The 25,031-nt window shown below is 37.5% G+C and overlaps 1 protein-coding gene across 3 annotated transcripts; it reads left to right on the top strand.

The window, feature by feature from the left end:
- The first annotated feature begins 432 nt into the window (after positions 1-432).
- On the top strand, positions 433-23,179 carry qrich1l.S (glutamine-rich 1 like S homeolog). 3 transcript variants are annotated; one of them, XM_041587706.1, is made up of 9 exons: positions 433-570; positions 6,534-7,564; positions 8,569-8,740; positions 15,273-15,427; positions 18,405-18,519; positions 18,603-18,711; positions 20,249-20,400; positions 20,659-20,749; positions 22,949-23,179. In XM_041587706.1, the coding sequence occupies exons 2-9, from the start codon at positions 6,557-6,559 to the stop codon at positions 23,136-23,138; spliced, it is 1,992 nt and encodes a 663-aa protein (XP_041443640.1). In that variant the 5' UTR covers positions 433-570; positions 6,534-6,556; the 3' UTR covers positions 23,139-23,179.
- The last annotated feature ends 1,852 nt before the right edge of the window (positions 23,180-25,031 follow it).

The raw sequence follows: 25,031 nt of genomic DNA, 5'->3' as shown, positions 1-25,031 counted from the left end.
CCCCTGAATGAGGCTCTGGTTGCATAGGCAATTTATGAAAATGTTTTTTTCTCTTTCTGTCCTGGCCTCCACTAGGAGCTGCGTGCAGAAACAAAATGATTTCTGAGGAAATATTGAGGGAAGCATCTACATTGGGAGTTATTTCTGACCAGGAAAAATACAGTTTTTATTGGACTTTAAAGAATCAATTATTTTGAATCAAATTTTGGGAGCAAAGGCACAAATCACAGCTGATACGTCTGACAATCACCACGAAATAAAAACAAACATATTTTTTCCCTTTATTGCCTGACAAAAGCAGGAGCTCATTCCCTACAAACGCTACCCCGTGTAAACATTAGCTCATGCTTAGTTGCTTAGCAACAGCATCACACCACACCCTTGCGCATCTCTCCAGAGGGCGCTACGTGCTTCGTCACCGCGCTTATGAACTTGTAGTTGTAATGTCGCGGTCTCGCGAGATGAGACTTGTGACGCTGATGTATTCTGTCTGGAGGAGCTGGTCGGCAGGAGCCCAGGAGCTACACATTTAAACAGCGAACAGGGATATTACAACAGTGATTCGGAACGGCAAGTTGTGTTATGAAAAGCAGCAGTGTCACGGTACTGTTGGGCGTTATGGAGCTGCTGCATCCCGGGGACACAACGCCAACAGGTCTGCAGGTTCACGAATGGTCAACCTTGGGCACTTCATCTCCTGCAAAACTACAATTCAGTAAAACTAAAGGGAGCTACTGGAAGTTGTAGTTCAGCGACATTAGAAGTGTCAAAGGTTACCCTTTCTTTATTAACAACACAGATTAATTCAGAGAGAGGCTTAAAGTCTTTAGGGATTTTTTTATAACTGTAGGAACCCTAGTTGCAGTTGTGCAGAAAAATACTTCATTTCATATTCATTTATTAAAGTACTTGTGTCCAAAGCTGCTCCTTACACTTCTGTATAGTTGTACTCAATGTTGCTGCAGCTGCTCTGACTTTTGTGGGATTTGTGTTCAAATCCATGATTCCCACATCCAGTGTCAATAGGTGCAGCACAATTGTGCCTAAGGGTAAAGGCACATGGGGAGATTTGGGAGATTTAGTCGCCCGGCAACTAATCGCCTCTTCTTCTTCTTGGCGACAAACTCCCCAATCTGCCTTCCTTCTGGCTATAATGAGAAATCACGAGCGGGATGGGACTTGCTGCGCTTCGTTTTCTGAAGTCAATCGAAGTTGCCTCACGGGGAAAGTTCGGGCGACTTCAGAAAACGAAGTGCCGCAAGTGCCATCCCGCTGGCGATTGTTCATTATCACTGGCGGGAATGCAGATCGGCAAACATTGTTGCCCATAAGAAGAAGAGGCCATTATTGGCGGGGCGACTAAATCTTCCCGAATACCCCCGTGTACACTAACCCTAAATAATCACACACATATTGTATCTGAGCACTGGGAATGGCCCAATTCCCAATAACAGTTGCATCTAATTCCTGTGGAAGCACAAGCATAGCCGCACGCATTTTCACCTATTGAACACAACTGGGTAAAGTGTATCTTCCCCTTGCGTCCCACATTTATGTTGAGATTACAGAGAAAAACGCTCAGTTGTGATTAAAAAACATGACAACTAGAGTCCAGAATTGCACTTTGAGCTCTGCGCGTGTGTGTGTAAATAACCAGTCTTGTATTCTATATGCATTATTAAAAATATTTCTCAATTTCCAGACAGTACCAATACTCATATTGGCTAATGACTTGCTAGAGGATGCCAACCATTCCTTGGATTGCTTGTTATTGGATACAATTATTTGTCCAAGTTTTATGCACAGGACTATTTCTAGACATTCACAGGATTGTTGTTTAGTCACACAGTCATTCCTTGTATTATTGTTTCTCATTGTAACATAGTAGATTGGTTTGAAACCCATGAAACCTGCCTAACTGTTAGTTGAGTTGAAGGAAGTTGATAAAAACCCTAATCACAGTCCCTCTAATGAGGTAGAGGGGAAGAATAATTCCTACCTTACTTCTCAAGATGTCAATGGGCCCAGAACATAGATCAACTTTGTACTACATTTCATGAAGATGAGAGTGGTGCTTCTTGGTTATGTATGAATACATATTCCTGCCTTGTTTTTTTGCATACACGACAATTATTATGTGGTTATGTCAACGTCATTTGTTAGCCTGTGTATGAGTTGAATGAAAGTCATTTCCTTTTCTCTCCCATTTTCCGTGCAGTTTATTAAAATTAAAGTATTGTCTCTTCTAAAATTACAAAGGTTTACCAGTTTGAATAATTAAGTGTTCAAGCATCAGTGAAGCAGTAATTCTCACTTAAGTTAACTTTGGTATATTTAAGCAACTTTTCAATTGATCTTAGTTGGTCCTTTTTATGATTTTCAGAAGGTTTGCCTTCTTCGTTTTCCTTCTTCTTTTGCCCTTTCCAACTTTTAAAGATCATTAACCCTGGCAACAAAAGTGCAATTCCTTTGTGAGGCTACAGTTCTATTGCTATTTTTTCACAACTTGTTTCTATCCAAGCCTTCTCCTATTTTTATTCCAGTATCTAATTTAAACTACTGCTTGGTTGCTAGGGTAAATCAGACCATAGAAAATGCAATTTTTTTGCATTTTGCGCCCTGCCCACTAAATGAATTGCAAGAGGCCTCTGCTTGCCACTCCATGAATACAGCACCACTTGTGTGTAGACAAAAAATTTAGGGAGTAACAGTCTATACAGTCTGTAACGGGGCCCTTCTCTTACAACCTGCTCTATGGTATATGGTAAAAACAGGTCTTCCCTGCACTCCTGACGCAAGTGCTACCTGAACGAGCAGTAAACTTCTTTGCAATTGCACGTGGCATTTGTTAATGGCCCCTTAGTATCTGAAGAATGGTGACATCTGTTTGTGGTTTGAGCATATTTTTACAACATTAAGGGGCCTATTTATCGTAAAACACAGCATGCTAACCTACTTGTGTTTTTGTGGAAAACCTGCATGTAATTACTTAACACCGTGCATAACTAAAATGCTGATAAAATACCATTTGCAACGTTTGCATTAGCTCTAGTAACCTATCAATATTTTCTTTTGTAGAAATGATCAGTTAATTATACTTCTGATTAGTTATAGAACTGTGATGCAAAGTATGCGACTTTTACCCCCTATAATTTGCATAAACCAGATGTTAAACCATGTGTAGATAGCAGAGACAGTGGCCTGCCCGTAGGTCTGAACTTTCTGGATAACTGGTTCTGGATAATGGATTCCATCCCGTAGTGAATAGCATACACAGGAAAAACATTTTTGGCAGCTGTCATTAACCTAATATTTGGATGGCAAAATTCATTCATATTATACATGAAATCATCTCTTAACTAATCAGGGGCAGCAAGGCTTTGGAATGCAAAATATCTACTTTCTTAGAAAACCTTTGCATTGCATCCCTTAGGCTACATACTCACAGGTGATTTAACCATGCCCCATGCTGCACCACATTCCTGTGCCCTTCAGCAGATGGTAGTGCAAGAAAATAGAAGGCTCCTTTATCCCAGCTGCTTTGCAAACTTAGTTTTTTGTGTACCAGTTCACAAGCATAAATTACTTCAATTGGTTGGTATTTAAAGCCTGGATGTACATTTTTGGCCTGTTTTTATGTTTACATCTAGGCATGTGAAAGACAACATGCTAATATTTTTAAAAGGAGTTAAAAATATGATCAAATGCTTTAAATGATCTTGTAACAGTTTGGAGTGCAGCATATATACAAAAAGAACTAAAGGTGGCTACATACTATAAGATCAGCTTGTTTGACGAGGCCTATGGGATAATGACAACATCAACTAGCTGATGCAGTCCTTGGTCTGAGGGGAAATCAAACCTGCCCGATCAATGTGTGGCTTATTTCTGGTCAGATATCGGTGGTGGAAGCACGTTGGAAGGCCCAACACACTGGCAGATACCAGCTTATGGTACACTTCAAGCCCACCATTGTACAGGAAGACCGTAGACATTCAAGGGTTTGTTTAATCTGTACCTTCATAACAATTCAAGGATAGTTATGACTCGCAAAACCAAGACCAACCAAGCAACTAATTATTTATCCTAGAAGCCAAGTATTTGTTTGAATCACAGACTAGAAGGTGAATTGGAGAGGGCCTTAATAGAAAGATAAGCAATAAATTCTGACACTGATATAATAGCCCCAGAGAGCAGTATATTTTTTCTGGCTGTAATCATACCCCTTTTCAACCACATTTCCATTCTGTTTTGCTATTTTCAAATAGCAGGCTGAAGAGCAAAGCAAGTAATGCAAAACTGTTTTTAGAAAAGCACTCTCTAAAGTTAACTTAGCCATTGTTTTGGATATTCCATTGATGTCCATTATAGTGCCACATTTTATAGTGCAAGAGTAACCTGGGATGGGGGTTGCGAATGGATAGAAGTATTCGAAAAGGGTATATTAATTGGAAAACTAACAATATGAATTTCAAAATACATGTCTAAGGGACATGGTACATATGGCTGTTTTGGACACATTTTAAGTAGCTGAAAACCTCCTAGTCTTACATTCCACTTCACTGAAGAATAATACAAATACTTCACACATTTATGAAGTGCAGGGCAGGGTGTATTTAAAAAAAAAAGAAAAAAAAAAAAAGAAAAGCAAAACAGGTGCAATTGATGACGTTTGCACTTTGCTCCCCTCTGTTATTCAGACGTGCAAATTAGTGGTTGGTGCAACAAAGACTGTAGCCGCCGTCTGCCTATAGCAGACAATGCAGGGCAGCCTGGTGCACAATATTGTTCTGCACCTTGCGTTATCAGTGCCCCAGACACACGAGATGTGAAACTAAGTGATGCAAAATTGTACCCTTAGTGCTTCTTTACCGAGAATTTTTGTTCCTCAGAATGTGTTTATTAAAACCCATACTTTTTTTCTGGGACTTTTCCTATAATTTAAATGCTTTTGATTAAAATAAATTATGTTTCTTATATATTCACCTATATTATGAACTATAATTTGTTAGGTATGTAGAGCCCTGTTTTTATTACAGGAGTAGAATTACACAAAAATGCAGAGGCGGGAACCAATATAAATGTTTTCATAACCTAACCATTGCCCCTAAATTCAAAGAGCAGAAAACATTCAAAAATTCCTTTCCATTCAATAACTGCATTTATGAAAAATCTCTGGCATTATTTATGTCTGACAATACTGTTGTGTACATATTGATTTGACAATACCGTTTTGATTGCTGTATAGTGTACTGTTATTCTATATGTAAGGAACCTTTTTTTTTTTTATATCGCCATGTGTCTGTGAGTGTCCAATACATGGAATATAGTGAAAGGATTAATGCCATGTAGTAGGACAATATATTATTTCAGTCAACAATGTGAGTTCTCGGTTCTCTGCACTACTGAAGTGTGTTTTTAGTGCATTTGTTTGATGAAAGCATAATTGATTATTGAAGCAGATATGCATTCTGCAGTGACTTGTACTTTTATGCAGACAAAATTTCCTACCTTGATCTGTGAGAACAAAAAGACTTGGGGGGTGGGGTGATTCACGTAACTGCAGTCATTTTACTATAGCTGTAACCCTTGGCAACCAATAAGCAGTTCACGTTGATTATTCAAATGCAGCAAAACTAATGAAAGTAACTTTGATACGTCGCTGTAAGTTGCTACTAACAATGCTTAGCTGAGTGTGCTATTAAGAAGGGCAAGATGAAAGAGGCTCCATTTGTAGGTGAGAATCCACTGGGAGCAATTCTAGGGTCAGGTTGGGTGTTGATTTAGGACAGGGATCCCCAACCTTTTGAACCCGTGAGCAACATTTAGAAGTAAAAGGAGTTGGGGAGCAACACAAGCATGAAAAATGTTCTTGGGGTGCCAAATAAGTGCTGTGATTGGCCATTTAATAGCCCCTATGCGAATTGTCAACCTACATTGAGGATCTGTTTGCAGTGCACCTGGTTTTTATGAAACCAAAACTTGCCTCCAAGCCTGGAATTCAAAAATAATCATCTGCTTTGAGGCCACTGGGAGCAACATCCAAGGGGTTGGAGAGCAACATGTTGCTCACGAGCTACTGGTTGGGGATCACTGATTTAGGGGATATACTTTCTGTTCTGAAAGGGAAAAGAAAAGGGGCTTTGAAGGGAAAAGTCCCATTTATTGAAGGTACTTGCATCAAAGCACTCCTTGCATTCTATACAGTTGTTCTTGACAAGACTCAATCCCTTCCTTCACAAATTGATAAATTGATTGCTGTGTCCCTATTGATGAAGGGAAACTCTGCAGTGGCCTGCATTAACCGCCAGAAACATTTTGGTACAATCCTGCAAGAAATGTTTCAGATTATGCTTTCACTTTAATTTGACCACTTTTGTCTTCAGTTTGGAAAAAAAAAGTATTTTTTTTTAGTCAAACCTTTGTATGTTTCCCTCTCTTATGAATATATTTTATGATAGAACAGAAATGATAGAACAGAATTTAAAAAGTGGTGCACATTTATTAATACTAATCTTATTTTTATTCTTAAGGTTTTCTTCCAATTGCCTAAAGGATGAACTATTCCTTAGAAAATTCCATTCCCTATGAAGATTATTTGAGGATGAAAGCCCAAACTATACCGCCACATCGTATGAAAGAGTTTTTGGACTCTCTTAGTGCTAAGGGAAGTGAGGAAATGCAGCAGTTTGTACATCCTCCGATTTCAGTATATCCACAACTGAATCATTATTTTTACATGGACAGCACAGATGTGGCAGGTTCTTTGTTGGAGCTGGCTAGGCCCATTGCATCTCCTTTGCAGCATACTACAGGTGGCCCTGGTGTTCCTTTTGATCAGCATCACATTCCTGTTCACCATGTTTCACTACGGCAGGGTCACTATGTGGATATTCAGACAAATCAATCTGCTAAGCCTATGCAGCAGCAAGTAGAGGCGCAGCCAGTTTCAGAAGAACAAAGTACTAGCATTGCTGGCTCATCTAACGCTCAAGAAAAAAGACAATGCTTCTCAGGATTATCTCAGCCAGTTAAAAAAAGAAAGTATGACTTGTCTGTTGAAAACTATCACGTAAATCACGCAACCTTACAGAGTGCATCTGCTGCTGCAGTACTGGCATTACCTGTGCAGAGCCAGCAACAGGCCTATATTCCGATTCGCCAAGAGCTGCTAACTGTGGATAGTAGCCAGTTGTATGGGCTAGTACCAGCTAGTACATCAACCTCTGGTCAGCTGCCCAACGTTGAATCTTGGGCAATATTTTCTGCACATGCAAAATGTCCTGAATCTCAGACTATTATGCATAGCTCTGTTCCTCAGGATTCCTGTGGTATTGTCCAAATGGGAGAAATTCCAATGACCACAAGTAGCATTAAGGTAGAAGAAAATAAAGAGAGCTTTGAAGCAAAAAAAACCAATACAGAGAAAACTGTACATGCTCCAGGCACTTCAGGTTTCCCTATGCAGTTGACCAATATGAATGGGAATATCCCAATATCTTTGTCTGTACAAAGTACAGGAAGAGGGTATCAACCATCAAAATACTGGGATCATCAAGTTCAGGTATATTCTGTTTAATGACATTAATTATCCATGGTTTGAAGGGAATTGTGACATTTCTATTGATTGTTTGACCCTGGTCCCATTGTGCTTGCAGTGACAGGCTGGAAGTGCTTTCAGTGTGTATAGACTACAAGTTGCTACTGAAGAACATGACTGCATTTTGTATATTCACCACACTAGAGAGCAGTGGGTGCTGTTTTGCTGAAGATTAAAAAAACACAGTTAAAGAATGTTATTTTTTTTTTCTTACACCCATACACGCTAATCCGTTTCTTTTTTTTTTTTTGTCCTGAATTCTTAAATGATTTTGTTGCATTTTTGTTTTTCTTTACATTAAACATAAGGGCTAAAATACTATGTTTAACCAAGGATTGCTATTCCTTAGTACTGCCTGGAAAACAAAATGTACCCATTTTGAATTATCCAAAATATCTATTTTACAATTCTATTTTATATCCATTAGTTACCTTATTGGTAATCATATATCGGATTTTGTTTTGTATTGTAGGCCATGTAGGTTGGTTGTTAAATTCCAGTTATGAGTTGATTTTCCATAAGTGTAAGAATCAGAATTGTATATTTATGGTTTGGTATTTTTGTGTTCAAAGACATCTAGAAATAGCTATTAGTGTGCCTTGGTGTTGTGGAGTTTAGATAATTCTGTCCCCTGAGAAATGCAACTTTTTTGCTAAACCAAAGTAAATCCTGCTGCTGTCTGGTCTCTTCAGAGGTTATGGGGCTTTTTTAACAACTTAATTTCTAAATTGACCGTTGCATTTTTTACATTTGTGATAGCATTCAATAATATCTCTGCCTTTATTGTCAGCTAATTAGATGCTCTTGGTAATATTGTAGTATATATGTGTATATAACCTACAAAAATTTCTGTAGTATACTATCAACACTTAATAATTGTATTCATGTTTTCTTTATCAATGGTAAGTTTCCTGTTGAAAAGTTATTGATTCTGATGGTTTAATGTATATTTCTATTTCCCTATCTAGTCTGAAGGCCTACAGAGCTCACAAGCTGAACCACACCTACGTCTGCAAAATAATGCAGATTTTCCATGCACTCTCAAGCCAGAGGAAGGGGCTTTATTTTGGAAGAGTTGGGCACAGATAAAACATGCAGAGACCATGAAGGAAATGGAAAATAAGTTGCCATGTTTTGAAAGTAAGAAGCTTAGCTATCATAATATCTATTATATGATATTATTTTATCATTTTTGGTTTATCTGCAATGGACATAATTGTTATGTTTTTTTCTTTTTTTAGATTACTTTTTAGTTACTTTTTTAGTTTTGTAGTTTCATAAGTATCATCAGGTAATGGTAATGTATAGAATATACGCTTTCCCTCTGCTCCCAGGCAGTGAATAAGTAAAGCACGCTTTCTAGCAGCAGAAATCTCCCCTTGGTCAGCAGCAATAATGTAATTTTCATACATACGGATCCAAGCAGTAAAAGGTATTGTAGGCTCACCAGGGTTTGGAAGAAAAGGTGCAGACTGCTGCAGAGGTAGAAGAGCCATCCTGTCGCCAATCTGTTATGTTTTGGTAGCTGGGGATGAGTATAACAGTGCTTTATTAGCAAAGTCAGACAGCCATTACATAACAGTAACTTTCACTTTTTAAGCTGTCCAGGAAGTATGCACAGTATGTCTGAGCACAGTGACATCTACAGGCCATTTGTATAAACACCACAGTACTTACTTTGTATTTATTTGAGTTGAATCAAAGCAGAGATACACATGTTAGCTTAAACATTAATTACAAAGTACAGGTTATAAAAAATTATTAAAATAAGAAAAAGTAAACATTGTGACCAAATGAAAAAGGTGAAGTGTATTCAGGGATACTTCTATTCAGTTAAGGTGGGGGACTACATGTACTCAGCACAAGATTGTGGTTCTTTTGGTGCAGCATTGGATTTACAGATCATGGCATTAATTCTGAGTAGTTACTTAACATTCTATCAGCTTGGGGGCTCCTGGGGGGGGGGGGTGAATGTGTTGCTGTTCTGTTAGAGAAGACAGACTGTGTAAACACTTGATCAGCAGCAGGTTATCCCGAAGAAGCTCCGTATCATACGAGGTGGTATGTTGAAAAATATGTACTGCCGCATTTTAAGCATTTGTCTGAAGGAGCTGTGTCAATGTGGCATAATTTAAGCTGCATAAAATATGAGTAGTGTAACATTTGAAGAGACATTTCCTGGTAAGTACTTGCCGGTAAGCATTTCATTATGTGGGTATGGTACTGGAGAATGTCATGTCACGTAGATTTTATAGTCGCTTGTCATGTATATAATCAGGTCCGGACTGAGAATTAAAAAAGGCCCTGGCATTTCAGGTACATAGAGGCCCAAACAGCCCCTACCAGCCCACTAAATACTGACTTTCTATGGCACCTTATAGCAGCCCCTCTGGCATTTGCCAGAACCCACAGATTGCCAGTCCAGGCCTGTCTATAATGAATATAGAGAGTTATTTTTTATCTACGTCTGTTATTTGAGATAGTTCTGTGACAAAATTTAGTAGTTGTAATAAGGGAAAGGGTTGCGTTTGTAATAATGGGTATTTCTTTGTCAAGTCGGTTGCCATATTTGAAATATTATGTTATGTCTCCCTGGAGTAAAATTAGCGTTCCCTATCCATGTAAGGTGTATTGAGTTGTAGAGGGAGAGACCTTATTTCCTGCATAATGTGTGCCATGCTTTATAAGTGTAGAGGAACAGAGGATAATCTTAAATGGTTTGTGGGATGTCCTTAACAGGGGAATGTAAGAGAAAATTCATTAATGGGCCTGCTGTCATAGCCTCATCAATGGCGTATAGATGCTCCTATGATGGAACCAGTCACCCGCATATTGCAGTGAAGCTGCTGTGCAGTATTCAGTTATGTTTGAGAGATTGACTCCTCTATAGGTTATTGTTTGTTGAAAGTAAAAGGTAACAATCCAGGTGCTTATTTATTCCATATAAAGGTTCTCAGTATTTTTGTTAGTCGTTAACAGACTTTTGGTGAGATGCGGGATGGTAGCATTTGTATTTTAGGAGTTTGGGAAAAAGTATAATTTTTATCAAATTAATTCTGCTTAGAATATTAAGTTGGTTTTTAGCCATTTGTGTGTTTCCTGGTCTATTTGGTCAATATCGTGTATAATATTTAGTTTGTATAGATCTTTGTGATGTCAATGTAATTCCTAGGAATGTGATGTGGGATTGTGACTTGTGGAATGATTTATTTCAATCAGTGGTGTTGGTGTCAAATAATTGGAGAGCCTCAGATTTTTCCAGGTTGATTTTAAAGCCTGCTATGCTACCAATGTCGAATATTTTCTGTAGGATCATTGGTAGTTATGTTTTTGGTTTAAGAACGAAAAGGAGGATATCGTCAGCAAAAGCTGTAATTTTTAGCTATTGGCTACCTAATTGAATTCCTTGAAACATTTCATTAGAGTGAAGATGTCTGATGTCTGATCAAGTGCCACATTGAAAAGTAGTGTCAATAATGGGCAGCCTTGCCTGGTGATGCGTTGATTTACAAAGGCATCTGAATTAAGTCCATTGACTGGTGTGTGTGTTTGTGTGTAAAGAGCTTGGAAGGGATTAACCACTCAAATCAGCTGCAAAACTTTACCATGCCAATTATTCAATTGTGGGGTATGTCTAATTCCTCCTAATTCAATTTACTGCTCCTTGCTTTCTGCAACTCTCCACTCAGATCAGCTGCAAAACTTTGTATTACCATTGCCAATTAAATTGTGGGGTATGTCTTAAATGTTATTTTGATTTCAGTTCATCTAGCAACTTTCCTACTGAAGGGTTGGTATGTCTGTTATTGCCACATCTGGCTCAGTCCCATTAATTGTTTAATTACTGATGTTCTGTTAGATAACCAAACTATGAGATTCTTCTGTCTTTAAACTTGCTTTATTTAATCAACTGCTGGCCCTCACCCATGTGACCCCCTTGCTGTATATCAGGACATTCACTCTAGGGGAAGAATGGCAGGAGAGCTATGGCAGATGTAACAACTTAAAGTACAGAAAGTTTAAGTACAACATATAGCGTTAGACAGAGTTGGACAGTAGTTGGATCAGAGTTGGACTGGAAACTCTGCTTCTCCTGCCACCTCTAAACTCCTCTCTCTAACAACTTCATTTGGCCTCTCTCGGTGGACCGACTCACCTACCCATCGAGGGTCATGCTCTTGAGTTTATATTCTGCCACTCGTGCCGCCCATCCAACCTTACTAACTCTCCTTACCCCCAATCTGACCATCACCTACTCTCATTTCAGATTATATTTTCAACTGCACTATCACAACCATCTCTCTCTACCCACACATACAGAAACCTTAATGCCTTTGATCCACAACAATTATCAACAGTATCGGCACAACCCATCTTTCATATTAACAATCTTTCCTGTCCCAATATGACAGCTTCTCTCTACAACGATGCCCTTTCAACAGCTCTTGACTCCCTTGCACCTTCTACCACCCATCACAGCCGACCAGCTAAACCCCAACCCTGGCACACTGGCATAACTCGGTACCTTAGAAGATGTAGTAGATCAGCTGAGCGACGGTGGAGAAAGTCACAAACTGATCCTGACATCATCCACTTCAAATTCATGCTCTCCTGCTACAATCGAGCTCTATCATTAGCTAAACAACAATACTTCTCTTCTTTAATCTCCACTCCTCGAAACCACAGCGACTGTTTGTCACATTTAACTCACTTCTATCCCCCCCTCCACCCATTAATGTAACTGCCCAAGATCTTGCTCATTTCTTTAATGAAAAAATCAATCTCATTAGGCTGAGCATACCGTCTGACAACAATTTCCGACTAACGTGCAGTCCACTCACATCCACTTTGCACTCCTTCACCCCTGCAACACTAGATAATTAGTAAAAAAAGTTAGTAAACTTCTAGCCTGCTCAAAACCCACAACCTGCTCCCTTGACCCCATACCCTCTTGCCTCCTCTATCCAATCTGTGATACACTGTCTCCTGCACTTATTATTTATCCTTTCACTCTCTACTGGTACTTTTCCATCCTTATACAAACAAGCACTAATCACTCCTATCTTCAAAAAAACTTTCCCTTGATCCCAGCTCTCCCGCTAAGTATCGTCCGGTTTCCCTTCTTCCATTTGCATCCAAATGACTAGAAAGGCTTGTTTACAAACGCCTGATCCAGCATCTCACTTACAACTCCCTTTTCGACCCCCTGCAATCTGGCTTCCGCCCATCACACTCAACTGAAACTGCACTCACCAAAGTAACCAACGATCTTCTACTGGCAAAGTCTAAAGGTCACTATTCCATACTAATCCTTCAAGATCTCTCTGCAGCCTTTGACACAGTTGACCACACACTCCTAGACATTCTATACTCAGCTGGCATTCGTGACACTGCTCTTTCATGGTTTACATCTTATCTGTCTGACCGTTGCTTTAAAGTTGCCTTCTCTAACTCTACTTCTACTACATTCCCTCTCTCTGTTGGAGTTCCTCAAGGCTCTGTTCTAGGCCCCCTGCTGTTCTCGCTCTATACAACTTCGCTAGGAAAACTTATTCAGTCATTTGGTCTTCAGTATCAGTATCACCTTTATGCTGATGACACCCAACTCTACTTGTCTACTCCTGATCTTTCTAATTCTGTCCTTTCCCAAGTTACAGATTGTCTCTCAGCTGTCTCCTCCTGGATGTCACAACGCCACCTGAAACTGAACCTTTCAAAAACAGAACTCATTATATTTCCTCCAAGATCTTCCCCTGTCCCTCAGATTTCACTCATAGTAATCAACAGCACCTTTCATTCCACCATACAGGCATGCTGCCTAGGAGTTATCCTAGACTCACATCTGTCTTCTGCACCACACATTCAAACACTTGCAAAATCTTGTCGTATTAAACTGCGCAACATTGCCTGAATACGACCATATCTCAGTTCAGAATCAACTAAAACACTGATTCAGTCTCTCATCATCTCCCGCCTTGATTACTGCAACCTACTCCTTGCAGGTATTCCACAAGTCACCTTTCACAACTACAATCTGTTCTAAATACGTCTGCTAGACTCATTCATCTATCTCACCGCTCAACATCAGCTGCTCCCATATGTATGTCCCTTCACTGGCTCCCAATCTCCTCTAGAATCAAATTCAAATTACGAACACTCACATTCAATGCCCTTAATAATGAAGCCCCCCCTATATTTCATCTCTGATCTCCAAATACACTCTTTCACGGAACCTTTGCTCTTCTGATCTTCGCCTTGCATCTCCTTGCATCACTTCTGCCCAAGACTTCTACAAGACTTCTCTCGGACTTCTGCTTTTCTCTGGAACTCTCTGCCTCGAGCTGTCAGACTTTCTCCTTCTTTCCAAACTTTAAAGCGCTCCTTAAAGACCCACCTGTTTAAAGAGGCTTATTCAATGTACCTTAATTAATAAATCATAGCTGTATCATAAATAACAAAATTGTTTCTAAAATCCTAATGTCTCAATTGTACCCTAACTTTTAGTTTGTAAACTCTAATTTGTAGGGCCCTCTAATCCTATTGTACTCTCTAACCCTTGTTTGCTAATCACTATTTATTCCCTGTTTGTTATTACTTAGGTAAAGCACTGTGTGTCTTGTCGGCGCTATATAAATAAATGATGATTTGGATCCCAAAATGTTGGAATTTTAGTAGTCTATAGAGATGTGCATGGGATATCCTGTTAAAAGCTTTGTCCGCATCAAAATGCCATGTCTCATCTTTTCCAGGTTACATTGGTATATGGTTGCTATTATTTTCTGGAGGGCTTACTTTTGACAGCAATTAGAGCCTTAAGTATATGTGGACAGGTCACTATCAGCTTTGCACATATAGACACTGCAATTTTTCACCATTTCCCTTTGCAAAACTGTGCAAGCTCTGCCATGCATGAGTGGGGCTTTTTTAAGCCCTACCACACATACTTTGACTAAGCTATTCCAGGACATGCATTGTTTTTAAGCTATTGTTGTGTGGAGTTGTGTTTTTGCTTGGGGTCACTGGCTTGCTGGAAGACAAATCTGCTCCCAAGGCTTAGGTTTCTTGCAAACAACATGAGATTGTCCTCTTGGATAAAACTGTAATTTACAGATATTCATGTTTCATTTATATTTTCAACCTGTTTGTGATAAGAAATATTATACCTGTATGTTTGGGCTTTTATCAGGTCATGGAAATTTTTGTCGACTTTGAACGTCCTAATATTTTACAATAGAGGGAGCATGATAATGTAGCTGCTATAATACTTCACAACATAAATTATACTTTAAAGGAGAACTAAGGTTTAACTATAGAAGAAGCTAGAAATATTGTACATTATGTTTTGGACTTCTGTACTAGTGGAAGGCAGCCACAGCCCTTAAGCAGTAATGATCTGTGCCTCTGAAAATGCTTCAGTAGCTCCCCTTTCTTTTCTGCTGATTCACTGCACATGCTGTCTGCTGCTGCCAGTTATTGAGCTTGGTGACCAACTCAAAATATATATAAAAATATATAGTACAATTCACATAGAATATAAATGTCACATTATAAGGGTGAGATAATTACTACATGGCAGCACATAAACCAGTAGGGCTAGCATTAGAATGTAATAATCAGCATTAGCATTTTTAGCCACGTTCTCCTTTAATTTCTAGTTTCTTGTACTTTCTAGGAAGAAAACCAATCATTTTTAAGGAAGATCTTCTTTCAGTGCCAATAGCAGATTTAAATTATGGACTTTGCCTAATGACCAAAGAGGCTAGAAAGCAGGATGGTTCTTCTTATGATGCCGATATGTTGTTCTATTTATTTCTGTGTATGCAAAAGGTAAGACTTTAATGTCAATATATTTTTACTTGTCACAGTAAGGCTTCATGAAAGCATCATGTTTCACTTTACTTTCAAGTATTGTCTAAATACTGAATTAATCAGACTAATATCACAAGCTAAAACAGTTTTGTTTATGGTGTCACTGCTTCCGGTTTCCCTGTTCTCACTTCAGCTCAATCAATATGCTCCCTGTCTGCCTTACCCTAGTAATTCAAACACTAAGGCAGAACCAAAGGAGATAAAAAAGTTTGAATACCCATGAACATTGTGGGTAGGGAATCGTACATGCAGATAGTAGCATGTTCCTGCCAGGGGGAGAACAAATGTTTGACAACAAAACAAATCAAAACCTATAATATTAATAAACCTGGATTTCTGGCACAAATGACAAATACCAGTTTTTGTTATATGGTGTCATTTTGAAATTGACGAAATAGCATTATTTAATGCACACTGTTTAAATCCCTGTATTCAATGTAGGTATTTTAATGTGAGTCATTGCCAATATAAACATACCATGCTCAAATATGAAATGCTACAAATGGTTAATTGTTACTGCACATCACAAAACTGCAACAGCAAAGCTTAAGATTGATATTATAGTGTCGTAAATTGTGAGAAAAGTGAATCAATGCAAAGGTTTGTAAGAGTGTAAAATTGATAATGGTGTCTTAGAAGTACAGCTGCCTGATATATGTGCAAAGAAATTCCAGGCATTAATTCTCTCTGTTACAATTTCATTATAAAGCAGCATAAATGTGCCAGGCGTGACATAGGCTTAAGGCTCTTTGTCAAGCTTTTTATTAGAGTCTTGAACCGTTGCTACTTTGTGAATTGCTAAGGCATTTTAACATGTATTTGTGCTGTCCTATGGATTTGTACACATTCTCCACAACATAGCAGTGACTATTCCCTGAAAAAAGTGTTAATTGCCCCTTCTTGTTGTCTTACATGCTCTCACTATAAAATAAAAACTGCCTTTTTCACATTGTGTGAAAATTGTTTTACTGCTTCACTGCATGGCCTAGACATGTACACTTGTGCAGATCCACTTAGATGACTGAAACCTACTATACATGTTATGAAAAGTGAATTCTATGTCTCCCATACCAATGACTTTTTTTACCATCAGTTTAAAAAGTGTGCTGCAAACAATCTTTGATTGATTCATATGTTATATGTGATGAAATGTTGCCAGAAAGGTGTCAGTTGCTTTTACTTTTGGGTATATGTTCCTATCCTTCTTCTCTGTTCTTTTATATACCCAAAGAAGATTATAAACCAGTATTTCCTGTATTTCTTGTTTTCATTTACTTTGAATAATATTTTAGATTTGATTTGATTTTTGTATGAGCATTTATAAAACAGAGACCTAGTTCATGCCAGTAGGTGCATTATTTAGTTCCCCATGGGAGAGAGAAAAGGAAATGGCAACAAAACCTTGTTTGGTGTTAAGGGCATTTAAGTGTTAAAGGAGAAGGAAAGCTACCGAATCAGTTTATTACCAATAGATTAGCCACAATACTGCAAACTAGAAAATTATATTTAATCTGCAGAATGCTTTACCATACCTAAGTAAACAAGGAGGGAGGGGGAGAGAGGAGCAAACTGAGCATGCTCAAGCATTAGCCCTGGAGGTTTCAGCTGAAAACAGGAAGTCTGATACAGAAGCCCATGTGTACACAATAGAAGGAAAGCAGAGCAGCATTACTTTGAGGGTTCATTTACTTAATTTTAGCCTAAATTTAGATATTTCATTTTTCCACGGTACAGAATATGTGACTATTAATTACACGTCTGTTTTTTTAAGTAGCTATTCACAAACCTTTGCAAGGAACCAATTTTTTTTTTTAAACAAAGTGCCTGACTGCAGAGACTTTTGTTTGTGTTATGAAAAGGTGATTTATTGTAATTGTGAATAGAAAATAGTAACCTCTTCTGCTACAGGGAAGAATCTGTACATTTTGAATGGCAAATAAGTTGAGTTTTGCTATGTATTGCAGTGCATTCAGCTGCTTCAAATTTATGATAAAGCCATCATACCAATACCATATGGTGACTTTAAATCTGGTCACAATTTTAGTAACCTGGCAGTTTAGCACCATCATATTTGGTTGCATTTTTCAGGAAAAATGTTCTGAGACCAAAGCCCCTTGTAGTGTTCCACTGGGAAGTGTAGGTCTCTTATGCTGACTACCATTTTGGCCACCATTTTGGAGGTTCTGCAGCCAGGTGGAACTTTGGCCTCCCTCTCTGCAAAATAACTAATTGTATATTAAGCAGGTTTTCGGAGCGCTATAAAGCTAATTAACTATATGTATGCATTATTTAGCCTAGCAGTTCTCCCACAAACCCCTTTGTATTTTGTGGTATGAAACACTTACCAGTCCAGATGGGGTAGGACAGTTAAGGTGGCCACATACAGGCCAGAGTTGGCAGCTTGTTGTCCTGTGGCCAAATTGACAGCGTCAAGAACATCTCCAACAATTCTCTAGCATGATATTTAGCAGCAACTATTTCATATTTATTTATTTTTTTGTTTATACATGAGGAAAGGTGGGAGATAAAATCTGTTGGGGGGGGGGAAGATATTTTATCTCTGTACAGGTATAGGGCTGGTTATTCAAAATGCTCAGGCCCTGAGATTTTCTGGATAAGGGATCTTTCCATAATTGGGATCTCCATACTCTTACGTCTACTAAAAAATCATTTAAGCATTAATTAAAATTAATTGGATTGTTTTGCCTCAAATAAGGATTCGTTATATCCTAGGTTGGGTCAAGTACAAGGTACCATTTTATTACAAAGAATAGGGAAAACAATTACATTTTAAATATTTCATTAAAATGGGAGACCAGTTTCTGGATCTTATACCTGTACTATAATAGTTATATTTATGAACATTTAAGAATCATTTTATACTATTTTCAGTTATCTGTATAGTTTTAATCTGACTGCATTTTCTTATTTTTAGCACATGTTTGACAACAACAGAATTGATAATGTCTTTGCTGACCTTTACTATTCAAAGTTTTTGGAAAAACTTCATGAAGTACTTAAGGAATGGTGCCCAAGAGTAAACCCATTTGGTACGAAATAATTTATTACATTACTTACTAAAATGTCTTGCATGTTTGTGCACTGTAATTTCTTGTTTTAATATTTCCTTTAGGTTACATCATATCCAGTTGTATTACTGAAGAAATGTTATGGAACTGTAAACAACTTGGTGCCCATTCACCAACTACTCTACTTTTCACACTTTTGTATTTTAACACTAAGTAAGTAATTTTACAGGTCTCTTTAATTGGTCTAAAATCAATTATCCTTCAGCATCATTAGTAGTGTGGGTAGTAGTAAGTAGTGAGGGTAGTATTTACTAATGCCCTATGTAATACCCTATGTGACACTGTTTGGCACTGTCCATGGAGCTGGCTTACTAGGCAAGCCCAAAGAGATATTACTTTTACAGTCCTACTAAACAATGGCTGAACTGCTTTTTCTTAGTAATTTTGACCCAAAGATAAGTGGATCAAGTTACATGTATTCTATGTTTTGATTCTTTGCAGCTTTACAGCTACCATAAATGTAGCCACTGCAATCAAATAAACCCTACAATGTTTAGTAACGTGTAAAAAATAGAGGAAACTCACATGACTTGTTGCTTTGGACCAGGTTCACTGTCCTTTCCTATGTGAAAAGGGGGCATAAGCAGGGTCCCCTTTCACCCCAGATAATATTATTTGGTCGACTGGAAAGTCCAGTTGTTATAATTGTATCTACTAGATACAATTTAATTAACAAACAAGCCAAGTAAACCACTTACCCTTAGGCAAATTTGGTTTCCCCCTTCTTGAGAAGGGGGCTGCCGACCCCCTCCTCCCACTTGTTAATGTGGAGAGTGGAGATAAGCGAATGATATAAACTTTCTTGGAGGAGCAGCACAGCTTTAAGTGGTACTGCACATGCACAGATCATGTTTTGCAGCAAATCTAACTAATGTTATACCAGTCATTGGATATATTTTCAGTCATGTGCACTAGCACTTAAAGCAGCAACAGCCAACTTTCAACCTGCTGCTGATCTCTGCAGATATTTGCAGAAAATTTACATGCAAATATTAATGTAATGACTGATTTTTCATCATTGCAACGAGAAAGGTTTCGTTTGCAACTTTGCAAAAGGTGAACACCCCCCACTTGGGCTAAATAAGTTTACCCCACAAATCGATTGATTGCATACCTATACAGACCTACTGTATATAGAATCCCTGAATTTCATTAAGAGGCAGCTGTTAGAATTGGTACCGTAGTTGCTAATATTACACAGATACTGCTGAAAAATGTATCAACTAATTGTATGAACTGAATGTAGCAAATTGTACCAGTTCAGAATCTGCTCCTGGATCACTGACACTAGAGACACGAACATAAAACTTTATAGGGATGGTTCATTTGGGAAAACAGTAAAAGATAAAAAGCATTTGAAAAAAGTATTTGTTTATGGTAAACAATCTGAAAACAACTGAACTGAAAAAAATGTTTGGAAAGTGAACAATCCGTTGTTGTGCTGATTTGTGAGTACATATCAAAATGTATTCTGTTAAAAATCACAGTGCAGTTATTTTATGCATGCTTATTGCATATGAGGTTATGACTTCTTTAACTGATGTGTCTTATTGAAATCTTTGCTTACTACAATTTGCAATAACTTGTGTCCGATAAGTATGTTACCAGGTATGTTTTATGTTTGTCCACTAAATCCTCCTAGTAAAATATTATTATAATTTTTTTTTAACGCCTTTCGTTTATGTCACAGGTATTTTATTTTAAAAACTGTAGAACAGCATTCACAGCTGGCTTTCTCCAAAATAACAAAGCAGACAAGGAAGAACTCTGGAATAGGAAAAGATAAGAACTGCACAATACGTTTTCTACGGCTGTATGGTCAAGTTCAGAGTGGTTTAAAAGGTATGTTCAAACAGCCACCAGGAAAATGAAACTTTAGGAAAACAGAATCAGACTGCTCCTTTTTACTTCTCTTGACACTCTGATAACACCTAAGTATATCTAAAGCATTAAAACATTATTACATTAAATTTTATGCATCTAGTAGGCAACTGTTACAGTCAGTATTATGATCAGGTAACGTTTGCATTGCTGCAACTAAACCTATTGTTTCTCTTCATTCCCTTATATCTGCCCCTTTTCCTCCTGTCTTTGATGTAGTTACCGAAGAAACCTACGTGGAACAAGTTGAAAACCCTGATAATCCACTGCAGTGTCCCATTAAGTTATATGATTTCTATCGCTTCAAATGGTATGTTTGGTAATCTTTCTTAATGCCAGTTTATGATGTGGGCAATGACACGTGATACAGTCTTCTGTATTTGTTGTGGTGACAAAACTTATTGTCTCCATAATAGTTGGAAATTGCTTCATGCAAAAAAATGTACAGTTGCGTTCAGAATAATAGCAGCCCAACCTGATCCATCACTGTTTTTGGCAGTAATTATATTTCTACATGGCAAGTAATTTACTAGTAGGTGTAGTAGAGTAATAGAAAACCAACAGTCATGACATGCATGCTGCTGGTCCTGTATAACTGAATCTGTATTGAGGCATGTTCAAAATAATAATAGCTTGTTCAAAATAATAGCAGTGTGGAGTTCTATTAGTGAGTTCATTCATTCTGTGAAAAAACAGGGGTCAATGACGGCCCTTATTTAAGGAAGAAAGGAGCAAATTTTGTGCATGCTGGTTATAGTGCATTTCTCTCTGAAAATGGGTTGTTCCAGGCATTGTTTAGAAGAACAGCGCACTTTGATAAAAAGTTGATTGGAGAGGGAAAAACATATGAAGAAGTGCAGAAAATAATAAGCTGCTTAGCCAAAATGACCTTAAAAAACCCGAAAAAAGTTGAAGAAAGTACCATTCAAATGATTAGAAGAATAGCCAAAATGGCAAAGACTCAGCTCCAGGAAGATCAAAGAAGGTCTAAAGTTACCTGTGAGTATGGTTAAAATTAGAAGACACCTATTTCAAGGCACCTATTTGAAGCCAAGCTATCAGCAAGACACCCCCATAAAGTCCCACTGTTGGAAAAAAAGGCATGTGGTATAGAGGTTACAATTTGCCAAATAACACATTGACTGGTCTAAAGAGAAATGGTGCAACATTTTGTGGACTGATAAAAACAAGATTTTTCTTTTTGGGTCTAGGGGCCGCAGACACCTTGACAGACGGCCCCCAAACACTGAATTCAAGCCACAGTACACTGTAAAGCCAGGGAAGCATGGTGGTGCAAGCATCATGATATGGGAATGTCATTGTCTATTTATCGCATAACAGGGATCATGGATCAGTTTCAATATAAAAAATACTTGAAGAGGTCATGTTGCTTTATGCCGAAGAGGAAATGCCCTTGAAATAGGTGTTTCAATGGCATTCTCCCCTCATTTGTTCGGAGCTTCTTAGACTTGAAATTTAGGGTAATGGTACATGGGTAGATTAGTTGCTGGCAGTTAACTCTTCGCTACTGTAGTTGACAAATCTCCCAAAAAAATACTTAAAATAGATTTTAATTACCAAGATTTTAATATAACTATCACTTGAGGCAATCCGGCTTAATTGCAGGAAATTGACTCCCTTTGCATTTTAAATTAAAATGGAGCTATCGCGACAATGAAAATTTAAAATAAGCTTCAGCATACTGAAATGAAAGCTTTCTAAATGCAATCAATTAAAAATGATGTAACGTTTCTTAAAATATCAAGTTCATCTTCTCTATCCCTCTCTCAGCATCTTTCTCTTCATTCTCTCTTCATGCAGGAATTGGGTATCAAATATTCATTGATAGTTAGATCCAATATATCTTTGCCTAGAATATGCATTAGAGCTCACTGTATTAAAATCCCCAGATATCATGTCTCTCTACATGCAGGATTTGTGCAAAAGGCAGGTTTTTTGTTAGATTTTGTTTGTACTGGAATCAGTTTTTTGAGTGAGCTCTAATTCATCTGCTAGGAAAGGAAGTCCCCCTATAAGATATATTGGATCTAACTGTCAATTACTATATGACACCCAACTGCTGCATAAAGACAGAATGAAGAGAAACAGATGCTGAGAGAGGGATAGCGAACATAAACTTGATTTTTTCAGAAACGATGCAGAATATTTAATTGTTTGTATTTAGAAAGTTTAAGTATGAAGAGGCTTATATTAAATTTTCATTTTCACAATAGTTCCCCTTTGAACTAAGTGTGCTAGGGCTTCATTATCCTAGCAAACAGGCAACAGCCTGGCAGTACTGAAGATGAATAATAAAGGGCCCAAATATGAGGATAGCAAACAATATATACTGTAAATAAAGCAAGTAGGAGATGCTATAACTTTTTGTTAAATGCTTTATATGAGTCTCTGCACTATATTGTTTTTCATATCTTTATTAAGATCTGGATTATAGAATGCAACTAAGTTATATTATAGGATTCATTTATGTATTTATATTTTTTTGCAGTCCACAAGGAATGAGAGGACCAACAGATGCCTTTTACTTAGTTCCTGAACCAGTAGTAGCCCCAAACAGCCCTATCTGGTATTCTGGACAGCCTGTAAATAAGGAAGTGATGGAGCAAATGCTAACTCGAATATTACTGGTTAAAGATGTCCAGGAAGCACATGTATCTTCCAGCATTTCTGCATATTAATTCACCTGCCTGTTATAATAAAAAAATGAGTATTCACTTTATTTCTAAAGCATGATGAACTGTAGATTATGTTCTTTACTCCATGGGAAAAGCTGATTGCTTTGAGTACACAAATCATTTACTGACCACAATATATGTTCAACTTTTTTGCAATGTACAAAAAACACATAGATTTAGTATGTTTTGATCTAATTTATGCTTCCTCTATCCTGAGCACTCTATAACTCTTAGGTATCTTTACATAAAACAATTACATATTAAGGTCAACCACTTTGTATTTAATACACGTAGAAAGCAGCAATGTAGCCAGTCCCTCTGTCTCACAGGTGCTCCGTCCACACACCTCAAATCTTGTATACAATCAAAAGCGGAGAACAGAGGAACAAACTTGCAGAATAACTGCTAAAGTGCAAATTTATTATAGTCCACACAACATGTTTCGGGCGTCAGGCCCTTTTTCAAGTGAACTTGAAAAAGGGCCTGACGCCCGAAACATGTTGTGTGGACTATAATAAATTTGCACTTTAGCAGTTATTCTGCAAGTTTGTTCCTCTGTTCTCCGCTTTTGATTGTATATTAAGGTCAACCCTTAAGGTCTTCTAATTCTAAAATATGTACTGTATCATGTGAAAGATTTTATATCTTTGGTAACAAATGCTTAATTCGTATACTTTATTCATCTGTTTAGTGCAATACAGCCATAAACATGTTCATAATGAAACATGCTGAAATGATGGTACTGTTTTTCCTTTGTAAAGGAGAATGCTTCCACGACATACAATTAAGGATGCCAAAACTGAAAAATGTCAGATATAGACATTTAAAAAAAAAAAAAAGAATAATTTTTTTGAAAACTAAGTTGAAAATTGTAGTCACAGGAAGCATCAAGATTTTTTGAAATATTTCCAGCTTTTGTGTTTTTGATGTTGTGAGTGTAATTCGTGCCTAAGGAAAAGGTCACTAGAAATTTGACGCTTATCTGTTCACACCTACGTTTATGCATGCACAGCAGAATTGCACATCATGCTGAGAAAACTATACAACCATACCTCAAATCCAGTTAGGCTGTGCCTTAAAACAATCCAGGCACTTGGATTTCTTTCAATAGTGACTGTGATGTAACATTTGATTGTGTTTTTAGTAAATTCACTTTTACAGGGAGATGTATATTTTGACAAAAAAAATCAACATGGAAATCACAGAATAATAGGAAAAATGAGTGTTCTAATCTGATTTATGCTCGATTTCTGACTTCTTTGTTATTTAATACAGACTGAACACTAATTTTCATTTGAAATAAAACTTAAATGGCATGTGTTATGTTGCCTTTATAATTAGAACTTTAATTTTTTATTTAATTTCTATTGGTCTGTCATATGTTGACTAGCATGTTGCTAAACTAGCCCCATGGTGTACTTCTTTAATAATTTTATGACTGTCCCAGTTTCAATCTCCATAACACTTGTTATCAAGACAGAATTGTGTAACCTTTTGTTTTACTGTGAGTACTACTGCATTTCACAGGTCAAGTGATATTTGTGTAGAATTCATTAACGCTTAGCAGGCAAAGCACATATTTTATTTGTGCTGGCAGGCATATGCGTTAACTGCCAAGAATTTATGTAATATGTTCTTTGGCAAAATTACAAGGGTACCCAATTTTTTGAACAGCCAGTTTTTCACATTTGATTTAATTTCATACAACTGAATACTGCTTCACTAAAAATCTTTGTTCAGAAAACACCCTAGTACTCAGATGTTTCTGGGAATTGAAAGAACTACCACTGTTATCTTTTGTTGAAAGTGGAATAAATTATTATGCAGGCTGAGAGGGGTTCCCCAAACTTTTTCATATGACTGTATTAAGAATCGAATAGTAAATTCAAATTTATT

Source organism: Xenopus laevis, chromosome 3S (genome assembly GCF_017654675.1).
Source record: "Xenopus laevis strain J_2021 chromosome 3S, Xenopus_laevis_v10.1, whole genome shotgun sequence".
Taxonomy (NCBI): domain Eukaryota; kingdom Metazoa; phylum Chordata; class Amphibia; order Anura; family Pipidae; genus Xenopus; species Xenopus laevis.
Note: the sequence above shows the minus strand (reverse complement) of the source record. Positions and strands in the feature narration are given on the sequence as shown.